The 22,593-nt window shown below is 38.4% G+C and overlaps 1 protein-coding gene across 5 annotated transcripts in view; it reads right to left on the reverse strand.

Annotated features, from left to right (window-relative positions):
• VEPH1 (ventricular zone expressed PH domain containing 1) overlaps window positions 1-22,593 on the reverse strand; it is a 269,370-nt gene that overhangs the window by 48,243 nt on the left and 198,534 nt on the right. The window contains exon 14 of one of the 5 annotated variants that reach the window (XM_072959768.1): window positions 14,901-15,052. The exons of the other annotated variants lie outside the window; for them this stretch is intronic. Coding sequence (XP_072815869.1) covers window positions 15,020-15,052 — 33 coding nt within the window. The 3' untranslated portion in view covers window positions 14,901-15,019. Of the gene's footprint in view, window positions 1-14,900; window positions 15,053-22,593 lie in introns of those variants that run through there. 5 annotated transcript variants of the gene reach the window in all.

Here is a 22,593-nt window from a genome sequence, read left to right on the forward strand (position 1 = left end):
CATGTCAGGGAGAGAGCCTCCCAGTTCCTTGGAGTGAAGTGAGCTCCGTCAGCTGCTGGGGATCCAGGGAATGGGTTGCCTCTAGTCTGGGCTGACCTGCAGTGGGTAAGACTCCTAGGCTGGCCTTGTCAAAATCGTTACCCAACGTAACTTTGTGTGCTCAACACACAGGAAGGCCCAAAAATACCAAAAAGTCAGAGTTTGGAGCAGAGAAAGCTTTACTGCCGGGCCGAGCAAGAACTGGTGGCTCATGTCCAAAAACCCCCCAAACTCCCTGAAGGCTTTCAGCTGAGCATTTGTAAATGTCAGTGGAGGGAGGGGTGCCCTAGGGTATGTGATCAGCTGTGCACAATTCTCTAATTGGTTGATGGTGAGCAATCCTTAGCTGCCAGTTCTAGGGGTTACGTGTTCATGATCATCAAGTAATTAATTTCTACAACTTGGTGGTGGTCTTTAGCATCTGAAAAACTCAGGAATATGCATAAGATAATATTATCTGGGAAATTCAGAGAGCAGCTATAGTGCACGATGAGAAGGAGGGGTCTGTCCCTGTAAAGCTCCATAGGGTCCTGCTTGGTTACAAATTCACTAGGAACATTTTCTTCTCACTCTAACCTAATTTAAAGTGTGGGCTCTTTGAGAGCAAGAATCATTTAAAACAGGAAAGAACTGCTTATAAAAATATCTTGAAACTGTGGCTCTCAAAGTAGGAACAGAATCAGCATTTCCTAGAAACTTGTTAGAAATACAAAAATTTCAGTCCCAGCCCAGACCTCCTAAATCAGAAATTCTGGGGCTGGGGCCTAGTTATCTCTGGTTTAACAAACTCTGTGGTGATTCAGATCCAGTGTAAAGTTTAAGAGTAACTGTATTAAGTAAGCTCTGATTCACTGACTAGCCCACTCTGCTCCTTCCTACAGCATCAACCTTGGTTCTCCTTCCTTTCCTGGATACGTGGGAAGAGCTCTCTCCTCTATTTCTTGGCTATTGGGCACATTTTGATTTGTTTTGATCAATAAAATGGAAGTGGAGATGTTATGTGTAGCTTCCAGGTAGAAGTGTTTAAGAGACAGCATATGATTTTCCACACTCTCTCCTCTGGCCACAGCGGCTGTGAAAGGATATTTTGATATGGATGTGATTAAAGGATGCAGGAATACTCAGACACCATATGAAGGGCAGCCTCAGTGAAGGTCATTTGCCCCAATTTTGTGTGTACAATAAATAAACTGTGTACAAAGTCACTGAGATTTGGGGATTGTTTGTTATCACAGCATAAATTGGCCTATCCCAGTTAATATCTTTACTCATTGTAAATATTATATAATTATAGTGCTTGTACAATTTCAGACACTTCCATTGTAAATAATTTTCAGTTAAATGAATTGAATGAAGAATGAATTTGACATTCAATCAACAAATGCCTGCAATTGTGGGAGGTGATCAGTTGGATTAGCTCAGTTCAGCAAACATTTATTGACTGGGACTATGATATACAATGGGGATACAAAGATGAATTAGACACAATTTATAACCCTTTGATTTGAAGAGAAGATAAAATTGGAAAGGTTAATTATTGTCAGGCTGTGGAGGACCCTGAATTAAGGACTAAAGAATTTTATTTCATCTTGTAGACAATGGTGGCACAGAGTGTCAATAGATTATGAGTAAGGGAGCAGTGCTATTAAATTGTCATTTTAGGAAAATTAATCTGCTGATGATGGAGGTGGTATAAGAATACCAATTGAGAGACTATTTTAATAATCTCTGTATGAGGAGATGAGGGCTCTGGCCGGAGGAATGGTGATTGGAATGAAAGGGCATAATCAGAAGTGAAAAAGATTAGAAAATAAAAACAGAGTATGTCAATGGAATACTACTCAGCCATAAAAAACAATGACATTTTGCCATTTGCAACAACATGGATGGACTTGGAGGGTATTATGCTAAGTGAAATAAGTCAGAGAAAGACAAATACTTTGTGTATCACTTATATGTGGAATCTAAAGAATGCAACAAACTAGTGAATATAACCAAAAAAGAAGTGGACTCACAGATATAGAAAGCAAACTAGTTGTTATCAGTGGGGAGAGGGAAGCTGGGAGGGGCAACATGGGGGTAGGGGATTAAGAGGTACAAATTATTATGTATAAATTAAGCTACAAGGATATATTATACAGCACAGGGAATGTAGCCAATATTTTATAAGTATAAATGGAGTATAACCTTTAAAATTGTAAACACTATATTGTATACCTATAATATTGTACATCAACTATACTTCAATTAAAAAAAAAAAAAGGAAAACAGGATATGTAAGGGGTTGGAGAGGAGGTGAGGAAGAGGAATGATTTAAGAATGACTCTGCGGTCCCAAGTCTGTGATGCCACTGGTGGAAGCTGGAAAAGGAAGACGATGATAAGATTCTTTTGTTCCGTGCTGAATTTAGGGATGAAAGCTCATTCATGGAGAGATATCCTTAGGGCAGTTTGTGAAGTGGGATTGGAGGGGCTTGGCAGAGAAGCCATGCCAGAACTAGAAGGTTATAGTGTAGAGGCCACACTGGAAACAGTGAGTAGACAAGTGGCGAATTTGTAGAGAGAGGATGGCTTGGGGCTTTGGGAGAAATCCATAATTAGTGACAAGAGAATGGACAAAGGAGACTGGGGAGTAATCAGGAAGGTGGGATAAGTAGTGTAGTTAACTTTCATTGAGTACTTACCATGTACTGAGAATTTTACTTTTTTTTTTTTTTAATATAAACCTCACAGCCTCCCCTGGAAGGAATAGTTATTCAGTTTTGCAAATTAGCAAGCTGAGGCTGAGAGAAGTTTAAGAATTTTCCCCTAAGGTCAAATAGCTATTAAATAGTGATGCCAGTTCCGCTTGACAAAAGTCTATGTTCTTAACCTTTGCAATGAATGATCTAAGTTTTGCATCAACCAGTGCATGTAGCTTGTTATAGAGGAAGGGCTGGCCAACGGGGCCAGGTACTACAGGAATCAAGAGAAATGATGTTTGAGAAGAACTCGTTGATTTGATGAATAGGAAGTGACTGTTGTGAGAAGAATGGTGGAGAAGGGGCTTCACTGCTGGGGTAAAGGCGTGAGTGGGTAGAGCTGACATGGAAGAAATTAGTGGAGACAACTAATCAAGAAATGTTTGGTGAAAGGAACAAGAGAAAAGAATAGATCCTAGAGGGATCTCAGGGCTAAGTTAACAGTATAGTTATTTCTAAGACAGAGCACTCAGCAGATGAAATGAAAGGATACAGTAGCGTGCCAGAGAATGAAGGTGCCACAAAAAGCATGGCAATGGAATTTGAGATTTTTTGAGAAGAACAGAAAGATTGAGATCTAAAGACTGGGATCTAAAAGGCCAACTCTGGAAGGGAGAAAGGCAGCTGCTTACTGCCTGACCAGAAGGCACGACCAGCTGAGGGAAGGTATCTATTCAATCTGTTTGAATGTACTAAAGTTTCCTTTACAACACTGATACCAAATAAAGCCAATGTGCATTTAGATTAATTCAGAAGAAATCCAGTTATTAACATATCTGACTGTCTGTGGAAATCTGAGAGCTGTTGAGACACAAAATTATTATAATTATTCCAAGTTATGATCCCAAGTCCTTAGTACTGTATTTTAGGAAACAACTATCCATCCCTTCATCTACTGAGCTCGCTTCCAGTGCCTAGTTTGTATTCTGACTCTAAAAATTACTACTTAATAAATACTCTGAATTTGGATACATTTTATGTAGTTGTTTTCTTAAACATTACTTATTAAAAATATCTTCACATCTTCAGTTTATTTGTTTGGGTGTCGGAGCCAGCCGACAATCGATCAGGTCCAGAAACCTGTGCTGCAGGACTGAGAAAAGAAAAGACGCAACAAAGAGACAGCAAGACAAGACAAGTTGGGGTTGAGAGGGTCTCACTCTAGCCTGCAAGACGCTAGGTCAAGAGTGGACATCGAGTTTATTTCAGGCAGTTAATTTATACAAATTCAAGTGACTACCTTGTGCATTCTTGCACGTAGGCACAGGTATTGTTTTTCAGGGTACATTAATGGTGTGCACTAAAATCATTATCATTGTTTACTGTTCCATACACCAAGATTGACTGATCCCCAAAAGCTAAGATCATAGACTAAGATTATTGTTCCTTTAGGCTAACATCATGACTCGTGTATCATTAGCTCAAGTGATTGTTCTTTCAGGCAAAGATCACTAACTTGTGGCCGATTGTATCTCTCTTTCCAGAAGCCCTAGTTCTTAATAACTCAATGGCATTAAGATGTTTTTCCGACTCCAAATGCACCTGCTGTTTTTCTAACAAAGGGGTGGCGGGACAGAGATTGTCTTAGCTCAATCAGCCTTAGAGCCTGACGCCCCGCACTCTGGGAGTTTAGGCCCAGTTTCTGTGCTCGGCAGCCCTCAGTCATGAGTGGCTCCCCGCATTTGGGCAGCTTTAAGTCGCAATGTACAGATCTGAACTCATTGGTTTCTTATATAAATTTCAAGGCATGTCTAAATAGGAGTCTGTCACTGTAATCCAGATCAAATTTCTTTTGAGCAAACAGATCATCAGAAGGGCTTTAGGATTAAATACAGGCTTAACCATTTTAGTAATTCCCCCCCAAAACAGCAAAGTAAAATGTCCAGAAATCATCCCTTTGGTATTCTAACTAAAGCCAAACTTGAGAAATGTCCTTGGGTTTTCCAGGATTTAAGGAACATGAAGATTGTTGGGAAATTCTTACAAAATTCAAAAAGAAACAGGAACACCATGCTACAATATGTAGGAAAGGAACTCAAGATTTTTGTGAGAAGCAAGTTTCCTCATGAAAGTGGAAAAAGAAATGTCATTTGATCTGCATGACTTTTTGCCAACTCGGGCTTATTTTGTTGCTTTTGTTTACTTATTTGTTTGGAAGGTTTTGGCTGTTGGGTCCTTGGACTAAGGCCTGAAGAACCCTGAGCTCCACTGCCCTAGACTTGCCAAGTGGCATAGGAAATTGCCTCTTTTTATATCTGTAAGTCCTGAGACAAAGGGGATTATATCACTTACTTTTTAGAAAGTGTTTGAGTTTTTATATGAAAAGCTGAACAATACTTCAAACTCCAGAGAGCAGCTGGAGAGAATCAGAATGGAGCTGAGGGGACAGCGTGTTCTGCTGAACTTCTGTGGCTTCTTCCAGGCTTACCCTGCATTTCCTCCTTCAGGACTGGCCCCACATGCCTCTTACAGAGCATGACTTTTTCTCTATCCTCTCTCACTATTCCTCCCCCAATCCCTTTGCTGACTCCCCTTCCTTGACTCAACCCTGAAATGCAGGGGTTCTCCAAAGTTCTACCTCCAGCCCCTTCTCATGTTGTGTTACCTATGTGCTGGGGCAGTCTTTTTTGCTCTGGAGGCTCCAACCGTATTTCCAAATATTGGTTGGACACCTGTGCCTGGGAGCCCCATAGATGCCTCAAACCCAACACCTCCAAAATTTAGCATGTCTTCCAGCCCTCAGTTAAAATGTCTTCCTTCCCAGACTCCTGTTGATAAACATTATTACCTTTTCAAAGTCTATGAAACTGGAAATGTTTTCACCTCTTTTGCCTCCCACCTCCAATCAACACCCAGGTCTTGTTAATGCTCTCAAATGACTTCATCTTCTTCATTTCTGGTAAGTAGCCATATTCTGTCTATACTACCTCTAAAATGCCCTGAACTCCTCTCTCTCTTCTCCATTCTAGACTCTATTGCCCTTGTTCTGACTTCATCACCTGCTGCATCAACCAACTGGTCTCCTTGCTTTCTTCTCTCTTCATTTAATGCTACACATGACTGCCAGAGTTGTTTTTCTAAAATACAAATCTAGTAATAGTAATCTTTTGCTGAAAAAGCAATGGTTACTGCAGCCAAGTGTGGCTGCAGCCTCATTTTCTGCCTTCACTGCTTCTCTCATCTACACATTGTAATTCACATGTGCTGGTTTTTTCTCCTCAAGCCACCCTGAACGTCCTTGGCCTCATGTTTGTTTGTCTTCCTATCATGCTTTTCCTGCTTGATCAAATTATATCAATCCCTCAAGGTCCAGCTCTGTTAGAAAGACATAACATAGTAAGTTTACAACATAGTAGGTCTCAAGTATTTTGGGGCTGAAATGAGTGAAAAAGAAGATACAAAAACTTCCCAGGACAAATAATGTAAGAGGATTATTTCATTAGCTGAGAAATATCACTGAATTTAACTTCCATGTGAGTCAAGTCTACTGTCCATGATCCTCCTCTTCCCCTCAGGCTCCCGCCATTGGTGTGACCTGCCTTGAACAATCCTTCCTTAGATTCCTACTTAAAGAGGATTTCTGTATTTTCTTACTAAAAACAATGCTGCAATGAACATATTTCATGGACTATTTTTTCAAGTATGTCTGTAGTATAAGTTCCTAGCACTGAAATTGTTGAATAAAAAGAACATGGATTAAAACGTTTGATACATGTTGCCATATTGCAGCAATTACCCTTACACCAAAGGTGTATGAAGATGCCTGGTTTCCATGACTTCACCAGAAGTATTATCAAGCTTAGATTTTTGTCAGTTTTAAAGGTTTAAAAATGTTATTTTGGTTTATGTTTTCCTTATTAATGAGGCTGAGCATCTTTTCATATGTATATTGGTCATTTGTATCTTGTTTTCTCCCTTCCCTGTTCTTGTCCTTTGTTCAGTGTTCTGTTTGGTTGGTTTTTTTCTTGATTGATTTTACTTATTCCTTGTAAATTTAAGAAACTAGCCTTTTGCTTACAGTATGAGTTGTAAATACTATTCCAAATTTACCAATTGTCTTTTGATTTTTTCATTATTATTATTTATTACACACAAGTTAACAATTTTTTGTAGTCAAATTTATCAATCTTCCTTATGCTTCAAAGTTTTGTGTCATTCTTAGAAAAGTTTTCTCCATTCTAAGATTGTAACTAAATAAACCCAGTTTTATCCAAGTGTTATTGTAGTTTCTATTTTAGAGTTTAAATCTTCGATCTATATGAAATTTAATTTGGAATAAAAAGTAAGATAGGGATTTGTCTTAATTATTTTCCCAAATGGTTCCTGGTTATACCAATTCCACTTATTGAATAATGTTTTTCTTACTGGTCTGAAATGTAGCTTTTATACTAAATTCTGGTGTACAGTTAGGTGTATGTCTGAACTCTGGAGAATTTAATTAGAGAAAATTTATGGTACTGTAAACCATAGTTTGAGAGATCCAGCATTAAATCAGTGTTACTCTGGATCCAGATCTGCTAACAGATATAAATTTCATTGTCACAAAATTCAGATGTGCAGAGATATGTCTTTACTTCTCTACAACTGAACTTAATTTGCCCCTTGAGCCCGCATGCCCATTCTGTGGCAGAACACTTAGTTCAGCCAATTCAAGGTACCTCTGTCTCCCATGAGTAATCTAAGCTCTGGGGGTCAGAGATGACAAGAGCTCCTCTCTCATCCAGGCTTTGGTGAAGGGGCTGAATCTGTTTGATGGCCATCTTCTTCTTTATCTTTTCTGGCATCTACAAGATGTAACTCAGTGTGTCTGGTTATTGTCATTGTGCACTTACATTTGCTTAGGTCTCAGCCAGGGGCCTCACTTTGCTAATTCCAGGGATCTCTGTCCTCCTTCCTCATCCTGGGACCTCTCTTAGCTCATCTGATCCCCTTTCTGGGGGAGGCCTGGGAATCGCTGGTACTTTTCATGCATCACCCCGAGGTGCTGAGTCTCTATGAAACTGTCCTGAGGCCCCTCCATGTGGGTATCTCTTAGCCTTTGCCACTTCTCAGCTCTAGTCTCACGTTGGCTATGGGCTTCTCCAGGAGGCTTTCAATGTCTCTGGCTGCATACGGAGAGGCAGAAGTTTCCCGTGCTCTCAAGTTCCCCCTAAAAACCCATCTGGGATTTCTTAGAGGTTCTCACTGTAGCATCATGGATTTGAAACTGGGACAAGCAGAATATGAAGGCCCCTTTCTCAGGAATTTCTATCAATTACTCATTGTCTTGCTTTCCTTTCTCAACTATTTTCTGTTCTCCAATCTGAGATTTTCCTCTCATCTTGGGGAGGGGGGGAGCGCTGTGGGGGGAGAAAGAACACAGCTTAATCATCACCCTGCACTTTCCAACTCCCTTGTTTACAGTACAAACTTTGACTATACTATAAACTTTTTGTTCAGTCCATTGGATCCTGATATTCAAAGCCAAGCTTTTGGAACCAAAACAATCTTGTCTCACAAAAGCCCAATTCAAACTAATCAAAATATTTTGGCTTTTAATAAGATCATTTCTGTTATGAATTTTAAGAGCCTGTTTTGGAGCTCATGGTTAAGAATGTGATTCTTTGTTCTTGCCGAATCAGGAAGAGTAATGGGCAAAAAGAAGCCTCGGAGAAGGATGCATGGGAGCAGCCTTTTTACTATCTCAGAAAATTATCTGCAACTCCAAGTCCTTGATCTGGCCTGTAGACTTCCGTATCTACCCCTGTGATCATGCCATCGGTTATAGGATCTGTTTCAACTAACTGCTCCTTGGTCCTCCCAATTCCTTCCCTTTGTTCTTGCTTAGTCCCTTCTGCCTTTTTTTTTTTTAATTGAAGTATAGTCAGTTTGCACTGTTGTGTCAATTTCTGATGTACAGCATAATAGTTCAGTTGTACATATACATAAACATATTCCTTTTCATATTCTTTTTCATTACAGGTTACTACAAGATATTGAATACAGTCCCCTGTGCTATACAGTATAAACTTGTTGTTTATCTATTTTATATATAGTAGTATCTGTATTTCAAACTCCCAGTTTATCTCTTCCCACCCCTTTTCCCCTCTGGTAACCATATGTTTGTTTTCTATGTCTGTGACACTGTTGCTGGTTTATAAATAAGTTCATTTGTGTCTTTTTTTAAATAAGATTCCACATATAAGTGATACCACATGGAATTTGTCTTTCTCATTCTGGCTTACTTCACTTAGTATGCCGATCTCCAGGTCCATCCATGTTGCAGCAAATGGCATTATTTTATTCCTTTTTATGGCTAAGTAATATTCCATTGTGTGTGTGTGTGTGTGTGTGTGTGTGTGTGTGTACACCACAACTTCTTTATCCAGTCATCAGTCAGTAGACATTTAAGTTGTTTTCATGTCTTGGCTATTGTAAATAGTGCTCCTGTGAACATTGAGGTGCATGTACCTTTCTGAATTAGAGTTTCCTCTGGATATATGACCAGGACTGGGCCCATCTGCCTTTTGAACTGGAGTCCTGCCTGGTGTCCTTCATCCCCAATCTTCCCTCTGAGACCAGAGTCTCAGAATCTACCCTCTTTGTCTGAGCCACCATTTTGACTGCAGAGCTGTCTACCTTCAAAACTTTCATGTACTCTCTGCTCTGGGGACCTCATATAGTTCTCCATCTGCCTTCTGTTCCAGATGCTGGATCTTCCCAGATCACCACCCCAGCTTGACAGGAGGGCAACAGAGTATTCCATTGTGGGAAGTGGGGGTGGGTGGTGGGTGGGTGGGGCAGGAGGCAGCATGTGAGGAGAGCACCAAAGAGAATTACTGCAAGAAAGGCTATATAGACAGTAGGTGGATCACCAAGATCAAAGCATTATAATGTTGCTTAAAAGGGTGAGTCTGTGAGTCCTTACAGATAATTGCTTTGGTATATTTCTGTAGTTAGTGAGTCTTTTCCGTGACATTACCCTCTTCCCTCCTGTTTCATCTCCTACCTCTGAATATTCTTCAGGTCTAAATCTGCAAATTTAGTCATCATAAGGATCTTAACTTCCTTCATATCAGAAGGTAGCTACTGCCCTGGTTGTTGTTGTTTTCTGGTTTGTTTGCACCATTAGTAGCTTGATCTTATTCTCTGGAACTAAATGGCTGGGGTTCTTAAAAATCATTCTTCTCTAAAAGAAACTCTAGCACACTGCTTGTGGGAATGTAAATTGATGCAGCCACTATGGAAAAGAGTACAGAAGTTCCTCAAAAAACTAAAACCAGAACCACCATATGACCCAGCAATTTCACTCCTGGGTACATACTGGAAGAAAACACTAACTTGAAAAGATACATGCACCCCAATGGTCATAACAGCATTACTTACAATAGCCAAGATATGGAAGCAACCTAAGTGTCCATCAATAGATGAATAGCTAAAGAAGAGGTGGTATATATACACAGTGGAATAGTACTGAGCCATAAAAAAGAATGAAATTTTGCTATTTGCAACAGCATGGGTAGACCTGGAGGGTGTTATGCTTAATGAAATAAATAAGACAGAGAAAGACAAATACTGTATGTTATCACTTATATGTGGAATCTAAGAAATAAAACAAAGGAACAAACATAACAAAAAAGAAACAGACTCACAGATATAGAGAACAAACTAGTTGTCACCAGTTGGGGAGAAAGAAAGGGGGATGGGCACGAAAGGGGTATAAGGTTAAGAGGCACAAACTACTATGTATAAAATAAACAAGCTATAAGGATATATTATACAGTACAGGGAATATAACCAAGATTTTATAATAACTTTAAATGGAGTATTATCTATAAAAAGCTTGAATCATTAAGCTGTACAGCTGAAACTAATATCATACAGTAAATCACAACTATACCTCAGTTAAAAAAAACATTCCTCTCTGACCACTTATTTATAATGTTTTCTTATTTGCCATTTAGTATAAAGCCTTTAACACAGAAGTTTTGACTCTGAAACAGTAATTAGGAAAGAAAACACTGCATGTGGGGGGTGGAGATTACAGGGAAATGGCACAGTCTTCTTCCTCTGACCTACAGTATATTGCTAAACAAGCAAGTTCAACAAGTTGCGATTTTTCCAAACTAATACTTTCTTTCCCAAATCCCATCTCATGAGATTCATTAGGAAAATTTTGTCTTCTTTGCTAAGTCTAGGTTCTAATTATTTTGGGCTCAGCTGCTTCTTTGATTGAAAACAAAACAGAAGAACACAAACATGGAGTAGAATCTTTAAGTGAGCCTGTTCTTACACTGTCAGAACATGGAACTTGCGTGAAAGCCCTGGATCACTTCAAATGCCTCTATATTTCCTGTTCCCAATTAAACTTCCTGGAATGTTCCCCCAGGAAGATTTCCATATTCATCTTTTTTTTTTTTTTTTGAGTAATCCAGGAACTCTTAGAGCCTGATAAAGGGATTAGGTAGGAACTTTTTAGCTAGGAGGAAGATATTTCCTCTATGTTTGTTTGTTAACTGGATAATATCCCTTTTCTAAGCACTAAGCAGCTGAACGTTGACTTGAAGAAAAACAGAATAGTGGCTGTTACTCACTGATGACTTTGGTGGGAGGAAAAAAACAGCTTGTGGACTTCTGTTACTGCCATAACGGACTAGAAACCCAGAAAAGCCTCTGAACACAAAACAGCTAGAAATGATGGATTGAATATAACAGATAGTCTTCAAGATATCAAACTTTTGAGAAAACAGGAGAGATTTCCAGACACCAATAGTGGCAAGATGGCGCTGATACCAGCCGCAACCCTGCTTTCGAACATATGGTGAGCATGGTAGTCAAGAGATTTGGGTTTCTGACATGTGGGGACAGAGGAGAGGCCTTCAGCCATGAAAGGTTGGGAGGTAGAACCGAAGCTCTATATAAATGCTAGGACTTTCAGGGACTCTTCAAAGGCTATGCCCCTAGAAAAAGATGTTTGGGCAAAGGGAAATGACAAGAGAAATTGTCTTCTTCTGGGCTCTGTGTTGAGAGAAAGAAGCTAGTCACAAAGGAATACAGATCATATGATGTAATTTATGTGATGTTATGGAACAGACTGATCTAATCTATGATTGAGCATGAGGAACTGTCTGGAGTGATAGTAATATTCTATAGTTTGTTCTGGGTGTTGATAACATGGGCTTATACAGTTGGCAAAACTCATGACCAAACTGTTATGATATGTAGGTTTTATTGTTTGTAAATTATATTTCAATAAAAAAATTAAAAATTAAAATATGAAAAAGAAGAGAAACCAACTAGGAAATGTGCCTATAAGATGTAAAGAGCTTCTAAAAATTCATGTGAGAAGACAATTTAATAGAGGAATGTGCAAACAAATGTTAACAGAAATTTCAAAGAAGAGAAAATGTAAAGCTAATAAATACATGGAATGCATAATCTCCCCAATAATGAGACAAATACAAAATAAAACACCACCACTTTGGCAGCTATTAGATATAATAAAAATTTAAGTCTGAAACAATTCCAAAATGTTGAGAAGGATGTGAGCAATGGACATTCTCATATACTGCAAATGGGAGTTTAAGTTGATGCAATGATTTTGGAGAATAATTTGGAAATATTTAGCAAAGATAAAATGCAATTTAGCAATTCTACTTTTTAGCAATTCTACTTGATCGTAGAGCAGCAGTTCTTAAACTTTCAGGTCCTGGGATCTTTTTAAACCTTTAAAAATCATTGAGGATACCAAAGACTTTTTGTTCATTTGAGTGACGTCTATCAGTATTTGTTGTATTAGAAAATAAAATTGAGAAATTAAAAAATACTTATTGTCACTTAAAAAGCAGTAATAAGCACACTACATGTTACCATGCATAACATATCTTTACTAAATAATGATATTTTCCATTATTTTAGTGAGAAGAGTGGCATTATTTTACATTTTTGCAAACATCTTCATGTCTAGCTTAATCAAAGACAGCTGGAGTTTGTTTCTACAGTCTACTGTGATGTATTGTTTTGATTGAAGTACATGAAGAAAATAAGGAAGAGTATTTTAATAGCCTTTTCAGATAATTGTGGCTGTCCCCAAACTTAACAAGAGGTAATTTCTTAAAGGTCAGTTGATATTAGGAATCTGAAACTTTATCAATGAACTTTTTATACTGTTAAATTAAAATCTATGGTCTATCTTGTACTTTGAAAGGATTTTTTTCCCCCATGGGTCATTTTGTAACATTTTGTATTGGTCATTTAGAAAATATTGTTTTGCCAAGTTATACAGATTTTCCAAATGTTGATATATTTAATTACATTATACAACATCCAAAAAAAAAAAAACCTACTGATTTCACCAGAGAAATCTTGAAATACTGACAAGTTGTCAAACTTACATTTGAATTCAAAAATTCTAACTTTTGCTTGAAAACTCACATCATTAAGTTTTTGAGAAAATGCCTGTCAAATACCCAAGACTGAAATAATCAGTTTGTCTGCCAGTTGTTCTTTCGAGTAAAAAATATTCCATGAATAAAAATGATGGATCATCTTGCAACTCAAACAATTTCACAAGTGTTTTTCCTTGAGACACTATTGCACTCGGGCACACAGCAGAAGTACTTTGTGCTTACTTCCCATTGTGACATACAAAACATTAAACAGAGGAGGATGTTAAGAGTTGAAATTTAATACATTAATATTCTTTTTCTTTTACCCACAGTAGAACTTCTTTCAAAACTGGAGTCACTCCTCTCACACTCTGCTACTGCTGTATCAACTAAGCTTACGTGATAGTCTAAAGCCTAACATTTCAAAAATCTTCACAGCATCTTCACTGGGAGTATATTTGCTCTCAAGAAATCACATTCTTTGTTCATCCATAAGAAGCAACTCCTCATCCATTAAAGTTTGATCATGAGATTGCAGCAATTCACTCATATCTTCAGGCTCCACTTCCAATTTTAGTTCTTTTGCTACTTCCAGCACGTCTGCAGTTACTTCCTCCCCTAAAGTCTTGAACCCTTCAAAGTCATCCAAGAGGGTTGAAATCAACTTCTTCCAAACTCCTTTTAATGTTGATATTTTGACTTCTTCCCATGAATCATGCATGTTCTTAATGGAATGTAAAATTACAAATCCTTTCAATTAGCTTTGCTCAGATCCATCAGAGGAATCACTATCTACAGTGGTAATAGCCCCACAAAATGTATTTTTTAACTAATAAGACTTGAAAGTCAAAATTACTCCTTGACTCATAGGCTGCAGAATGGATGATGTGTTGGCTGGCAGGAAAACAACATTAATCTCATATATCTCCATCAGAGCTCTTGGTCAGGTGCACTGTCAGTTAGCAGTAATATTTTGAAAGGAGTCTTTTTTTCTCCTGAGCATTAGTTTTCAACAGTGGGCTTAAAATATTCAGTAAACCATGTTGTAAACAGATGTGCTGTCACCCAGGCTTTGCTTCTCCATTTATAGAGCACAGGCATAGTAGATTCAGCATAATTCTTAAGAGCTCTAGGATTTTCAGACTGGTGAATGAGCACTGGATTCAACTTAAAGTCACAGCTACATTAACCTCTAATAAGAGTCAGCCTGTGGTCTGAAAGCTTTGAAGCCAAACACTGACTTCTCATCTCTAGCTATGAAAGTCCTAGACAGCATCTTCATCCAGTATGTGGCTGATTTGTCTATACTGAAAATCTGTTCTTTAGTGTTGCCACCTTCATTATTTATCTTCGCTAGATCTCGTGGATAATTCATTGTAGCCTCTACATCAGTACTTACTGTTTCACCTCTCACTTTTGAGGTTATGGAGATGCCTTCTTTCTTTAAACTTCATGAGCCAACCTCTGCTGGCTTTAAACTCTTCTTTTGCAGCTTCCTTACCTCTCTCAGCCTTCGCAGAATTGTGTTAGGGCCTTGCTCTGAATTAGACTTTGGTTTAAGGGAGTGTTGTGTCTGGGTTGATCGTCTATCCAGACCACTAAAACCTTCTCCATATCAGCAATAAGAATGATTCACTTTCTCATCATTTGTGTGGTCACTGAAATAGCACTTTTAGTTTTTTTCAAGAACTTTTCCTTTGCATTCACAACTGTTTGGCACAAGAAACTTAGATTTTGGTCTATCTTTGCTTTCAACATGCCCTCCTCACTAAGCTTAATCATTTCAAGCTTTCAATTTAAAGTGAGAGATGTGTGACTCTTTCTTTCACTTGAACAGTTTGAGGCCATTGTAGGGTTATTAATTGGCCTAAGTTCAATATTGTTGTGCCTCAGGGAGTAAGGAGGCCTGAGGAGAGATACGGGAATGGCTGGTCAGTGGAGCAGTTAGAACACCCAGAACATCTATCAGTTAAGTTCACCATCTTATATGGATGTTCTTTGTGGTACCCCAGTTATAATAAAACAATTACAATACTAACATCAAAGATCACCGATCACAGATCGCCATAAAAAATATAATAATGAAAAAGAAGTATTGCAAGAATTACCAAAATGTAACATAGAGACAGGAAGTGAGCAAATGCTGTTGGAAAAATGGTGCTGACAGACTTGCCACAAACCTTCCATTTGTAAAAAATCCAGTATCTCTGAAGCTCAGTAAGGCAAAGCGCAATGAAACAGGTATGTCCATAAAGTAAGGGAGTAACTTCGAAGTAATGGTGTCATTCTCCTTAATGACACCAAAAAGATGTTCAGCTATATGGGGCTGCTTGTTTTCCTTAGAGAAAGTGACAAGTCAAACTCACTATTTAGCAAGTAGATTGCCTTCAAGTCATTCATTCTCTTTATAGAAAGCATCCCTCGATCTCTGCTTTTGGTTACAGGTATAAACTGAACTGTCTGCTCCCACTGTGATCCAGATTGTTGATTTAGTCTCTTCATGTTTTCAGCATTCTCAGCACCCAGAGCTCTGTGGCATCTGCTGTTTGTTTGTTTGTTTGTTTGTTTGTTTGTATATATATGCTTCTATTGAAGTATAGTCAGTTTACAACATTGTGTCAATTTCTGGTGTACAGCATAATGCTTCAGTCATACATGAACATACATATATTCATTTTCATGTTCTTTTACACCATGTTACTACAAGATATTGAATACAGTTCCCTGCATTTGCTATTTTAATTCCATCTTCAGGGGGTTTCTTGCCATCTTGAACTTTGTAATTGAAGTGGAGTTGCTACCATCACTGTAACCTCAGCAGCCTTTGACATTTCACCCAACCCCCACCCCAAGCCTGTCCTTTCCAGGGATTTGAAATGTAAAACAAACTGCCTGGGCTAGTGAGGTGACAGACACCAAAATAGAGTTTTCACAATGGCTTTTCATTTTGGGGTACAACCTCATGTTTTTCTCAGGGGATCTGGTTCAAAACAAAGGCAAAACCTTCACAACTTTTTGCTTTTTTGAAGCAGACACTCTAAATAGGGAAATAATATGTTAATAAATAATAGGAAATTCTAATTCCACTTGGATGATCCTTTGAAAAGTTGTTAGAAAGTTGTACAGTCTATCTGTTCCTCTGCTCTAAACTGCATCCCTGACTTGATTGTGTCTCACCACGTGCTGTCTGTCTAGACCACATAGTTTGAGCCCTGACCCAAATTACTTTTTTTGTTGTTATAGTTGTTCTATATACCAGTGTTGTGCTATTGGTTTTTCACTGCAGAATGTTATTTTTAGGGGAAAAAATGATAACAATCAATTAACCAATAAGTTTTTTTAAAAAAATCCCTTATTACTCATTTGTTCCACTGTAGAAATTTTTGCCCTCCTCTGCCACTCTTACCTCCTCATTCAGGCTTTAGGAGGCACCCACTGACTCAGAAAAGGGATGTGAATAGAACTGAGAGAGAAATAACAGTGAATTATCAGCCTCTGAATTTCAGAATAAACTTCTGAAACTCAGCAGAGAGAATACTTGGAGAAAATACGGTATTAAGTCTTTCAAGTCAAGATTTTGAGATTAAAAGTTTCATGACCATAGAGAACCAGGGTATGAACTTTGTTGCATAAATAATACATCTGGGAATACTGTGGGGAAGAGAGACTAAAAAATATCTGAATAAATGGAGAATACTCCCAGCTGACTGAGTTTTCCCTGAATTGACTAAGATGACATGTTTTCCACCAGGTGAAACGGGATCCGGGAGTCAAGACATAAATTAAGTCAAATATAAAGTAGTAACAATAGAAAAGATCAGTGAAACTAAAAGCTGGTTCTTTGAAAAGATAAACAAAATTGATAAAACTTTAGTCAGACTCATCAAGGAAACAGGGGGAAGGGATAGATGGGACTTCAAAATTGTAGAATAGATAAACAAGATTATACTGTATAGCACAGGGAAATATATACAAGATCTTATGGTAGCTCACAGAGAAAAAAATGTGACAATGAGTATATACATATGTTCAAGTATAACTGAAAAATTGTGCTCTACACTGGAATTTGACACAACATTATAAAATGATTATAAATCAATAAAAAATGTTTTAAAAAAAAGAAAAAAGAAGCAAAGGTGAGAGGGCCCAAATTAACAAAATTAGAAAAGAAAAAGGAGAAGTTACAACCAACACCACAGAAATACAAGGGATCATAAGAGGCTGCTATGAGCAACTATACTCCAACAAAAAGGACAACGTAGAAGAAATGGACAATTTCTTAGAAAGGTACAATTTGCCAAGACTGCACCAGGAAGAAACAGACAACATGAATAGACCAATTACCAGTACTGAAATTGAATCAGTAATTTAAAAACTCCCAACAAACAGAAGTCCAGGACCAGATGGCTTTACAGGTGAATTCTACCAAACATGTAGAGAAGAGTTAACACCTATCCTAAAACTATTCCAAAAAACTGCAGCAGATGGAACACTTCTAAACTCATTCTCTGAGGCCATCATCACCCATCACCAAAACCAGACAAAGATACCATGAAAAAAGAAAATTACAAGCCAATATCACTTATGCATATAGATGCAAAAATCCTCAACAAAATACTTCCAATTCAAGACCAACAATTCATTAAAAGAATCACATAACATGGTCAAGTGGGATTTATCCTAGGGATGCAAGGATTTTTCAATATCTGCAAATCAACCAATGTGATACACCACATTAACAAATTGAAGAATAAAAACCATATGATCATCTCAATAGATGCAGAAAAAGCTTTTGATAAAACTCAAAATCCATTCATGATAAAAATTCTCCAGAAAGTGGGCATAGATGGAACATATCTCAACATAATAAAGGCCATATATGACGAACCCATAGTTAACATCACACTTAGTGGGGAAAAGCTGAAAACTTTTCCTTGAAGATCAGGAGCAAGGATGCCCACTCTCGCCACTTTTAGTTAACATAATTTTGGAAGTCCTAGTCATAGCAATCAGAGAATAAAAAGAAATAAAAGGAATCCAAATTGAAAACAAAGCAGTAAAACTGCCACCTTCTATGTATGATACTATACATAGAAAACCCTAAAGAAGCAACCAGCAAACTACTAGAACTCATCAATGAATTTGGTAAAGTTGCAGGATACAAAATTAATATTCAGAAATCAGTTGCATTTCTATACACTAACAACAAAATAGCAGAAAAAGAAATTAAGGAAACAATACCATTCACCATCCCACCAAAAATAATAAAATATCTAGGAATAAACCTATCCACGGAGGCAAAAGACCTGTAGTCCAAAAACTATAAGACACTGATGAAAGAAATTGAAGACAACATAAACAAATAGAAAGATACACTGCATTCTTGGATTGGAAGAATCAATATTGTTAAAATGGCCTTACTACCCAAGGTAATATACAGAGTCAGGGCAATCCGTATCAAATTACCAATGATATTTTTCACAGAGCTGGAACAAAAAATGTTAAAATTTGTATAGAAACTCAAAAGACCCTGAATAGCCAAAATTATCTTGAAAAAGAAGAATGGAGCTGGGGAAATCATGCTTCATGACTTCAGACTATACTGAAAAGCTACAGTAATCAAAACCATATAGTACTGGAATAAAAACAGACACATAGATCAATGGAACAGGATAGAAAGTCCAGAAATAAATCCACACACCTATGGTCAATTAATCTATGACAAAGGAGGCAAGAATATACAATGGAGAAAAGACAGTCTCTTCAATAAGTGGTGCTGGGGAAATTGGAGAGCTACATGTAAAACACTGAAATTAGAACACTCTCTAATACCATATACAAAACTAAACTCAAAATGGATTAAAGACTTAAATGTAAGACCAGATACTATAAAACTCTTCAAGGAAAACATAGGCAGGACACTCTTGGACATAAATCACAGCAATATATTTTTTGAACCAGATCCTGGAGTATTGGAAATAAAAGCAAAAATAAACAAATGGGACCTAATTAAACTGAAAAGCTTTTGCACAGCTAAGGATACCATCAATAAAACAAAAAGATAACCTACAGAATAGGAGAAAATATTTGCAAATGATGCGACCGACAAGGGACTAATTTCCAAAATATACAAACAGCTCATATGCCTTAATATTGGGGGGAAAAAAAAACCAAGCAACCCAATAAAAAATGGGCAGAAGACCTAAATATATATCTCTCCAAAGAAGACATACAGATGGCCAACAAGCACGTGAAAAGATACTCAACATCACTAATTGTTAGAGAAACGCAAATCAAAACTACAATGAGATAACACTTCACACCAGTCAGAATGGCCATCATTAAAAAGTCTACAAATAATAAATGCTGGACTGGGTGTGGAGAAAAAGGAACCCTCCTACACTGTTGGTGGGAATGTAAACTGGTGCAACCACTGTGGAGGACAGTATGGAGGTTCCTCAAAAAGCTAAAAGTAGACTTACCATATGATCCAGCAATCCCACTCTTAGGCATATATCTGGAGAGAAATATAATTTAAAAATGCACATGCACCCCAATGTTCACAGCAATACTATTTACAACAGCCAAGACATGGAAACAACCCAAATATCCATTGACAGATGACTAGATAAAGAAGCTGTGGTATTATTTATACAATGGACTACTACTCAGCCATAAAAAATAATAAAATAATGCCATTTGCAGCAACATGGATGGACGTGGAGAATGTCATTCTAAGCGAAGTAAGCCAGAAAGAGAAAGAAAAATGTCATATGGTGTTGCTTATATGTGGAATCTAGAAAAAAGGACACAAATGAACTTATCTACAAAACAGAAACAGACTCACAGACATAGAACAAACTTACGGTTACCAGAGGGTAAAGGGGGTGGGAAGGGATAAATAGGGAATTCAAAAATTGCATCTCTTGGGGAGTGATGAAAATGTTAGCTACCTTGATTGTGGTAGTGGTTTCACTGTTGTATACATCTATCGAAATTCATCAAATAGTACATTTGATCTATGTGTAGTTTTACTGTACAGGAACCATACCACAATAAAGGTTTTAAAAAATTCAAAGTAGTAAAGAAAATTACATTATTTACATGTTTGAAGTCACGAGAGTGTTGGCACCATTACACATCCTTATGAAACTTGCTCTTAGCCTTGGCGGGGACATAAGGTGCCTGTTGTTGCTATATTAGAGTGAGGCCCCACAGGAAAAAATTCTTGGGTCTCATTATTGGGAGTATTTTCTTCCTCTGGGCAACTGGTTTATTTTTAGTCTGGGAAACTGTGACTCATGGATCTGATTGAATGTCTCTCTAACTTTGGCTGCGTGAAAGCATGGAGTCAGCTCTGAACCCTACCTGCCATTTGCAGTGCTGTTCACAGCACGCACTTCATCTGCTTACGTCATCCTGGTAACTATTCTTCCTGCCTTCAGTTCCTTCTGCCCTATGCCTTTACTTCTTATCAATCTGGTTGGACTTTCTGGGAAGCAGACCCTGAGACAGAATTTAAGGTGAAGGGTGTTTATTAAGGAGTACCCTTGGAATCAACAACTATGGAAGGCAGTGGAGAAAAATCAAGACTGGGGAGGTAGTGAAGTTAAGCTTTGACGCAGACCCAGTGACAGCCTCCGCCAACCCTGTGGGAAGCCCTGGAGGTAGAATGGCCCATCAGAGTTGTTCTAAGTTGAGCCTGAGTAACAGCTCTTTATCCTCCTCCAGCAACAATTTATTCAATGTCAGTTGCCCCAGGAAGAGAAGTGGCATTGACCAGTTGGCTCTCTGCAGCTGAGACAATCCTCAAAGGGAATGACAGCTGAAGGGTGTTACCAACAGCACTCCCAGCAGCAAATTCGTCACTGGAGAGGGGCCTTGGTAACGCGTCAGTTCTATAGACTAAATGTGCCCCTCCAGATTCATGTGTTGAAAGCTAGTCTCTGATGTGATGAGGTCTGGAGATGGGACTTTTGGTAGGTAGCTAGGTGATAAGGGCAGAGCCCTCATGAATGGGTTAGTGCCCCTATAAAAGAGACCCCAGAGAGCTCCCTTGCCCCTTCCACCACATGAGGATACAGTGAGAAGGCTGTCTGTGAACCAGGAAGCAGGACCTGATGCCTTGATCTTGGTCTTCCCAGCCTTCAGAACTGTGAGAAATAAATGGCTGTCATTTACACACTACCCAGTCTAGGGTAATTTGTTACAGCAGCCTGAATGGACTAAGACAATCAGTGTCCACCACACTTATTTTTAAAATCTAGTATATATTTTTTAAAATTATAAATAATTTTTGGAACAAGGGCACAAATAGGTAGTTATAAGTGACCCTGTTCTCATTCCTTCCCACTTATGTTACCTCTTATCTTAACTTTGATCCTGAATCTTTGCATGAGCTGTTCCCTGAGACTAGAATGCCCTCCATTTTCTTTGACTGTGAGAGTATGAAAGGACAGGTCTACTACAGAAGAAAGTTGGATTCCTTCTTCAAGGCCCAGAATATCATCACCTTTTCAGTTGATCCCTTCCAGCAAAGTCAGCTGCCTCCTTCTCGCTCTTTGCCAAGCCCCCCACATCACACTCTCATAATCCTTTCTCTACAGATGGGACTTCCCCTCAAACCTGACCCCCCCTCTGAGTGTTCTCTTTATAGAATGGTGCCACCATCAATCCACTGGTGCCAGAATCCTGGGGGTGGGTTCCAATCCATCACCAACTCCTGCAAGTTTCATTTCTAGAATCTCTCTCTAGCCCTCCATTTCTCGTTCCAGTGCCACTCCCTTCTTATGAATTTTCATTATATCTCTTGCTTGTACTATCTTAATAGCCTCTCTACACAGCAGCTGGAGGACTCTTACAAAACTGCTGATCTAGTCATATCACCCTGGTTTAAGCCTGTCACTAGCTCTCCCTCTGGGCCTGCATGACTTGCCCATATCCCCAGGGTCACCACCTCATCAGTTTTCTTCTCATCTCTGCTGTTTTCTGGACACATTGGCCTGTTTTGATTCCTTCAACGGGCTGTAACTTTTTTCTTCCCAGGGTCTTCTCTCATTCTGATCTCTCTCTCTGGTCTGCTTTTCCTCTGCCTCTCCTGTGGACTCCTGGTTGTCCATCAGATCTCAGATCAGATAACTCTTCCTCCAGAAAGCTGTCCCTAAACGTCCTAACTAGGTCAGTTCTCTCATTTCCCAATCTCTATCCATTGTGCTTCCTTGTAGTCCAGGTCACATGGCAATTTCATAATTCATTAACAAAAGACTTTAACATCTTTCTCTTCTGCTAGAATATAAATTCCCCAAAGGTTGGGATATCTTAATGACCTCAACATTCCCAATGTTTAGCACAGGACCAGCACAATAGAGGTGCTTTATGTTTTGATTTACTTACTGGATAAATATGTACTTATTTACTGAGTTTCTTAGAGGCATGGACAATTTATTA

This window comes from Vicugna pacos, chromosome 1 (genome assembly GCF_048564905.1).
Source record: "Vicugna pacos chromosome 1, VicPac4, whole genome shotgun sequence".
Classification (NCBI taxonomy): Eukaryota; Metazoa; Chordata; class Mammalia; order Artiodactyla; family Camelidae; genus Vicugna; species Vicugna pacos.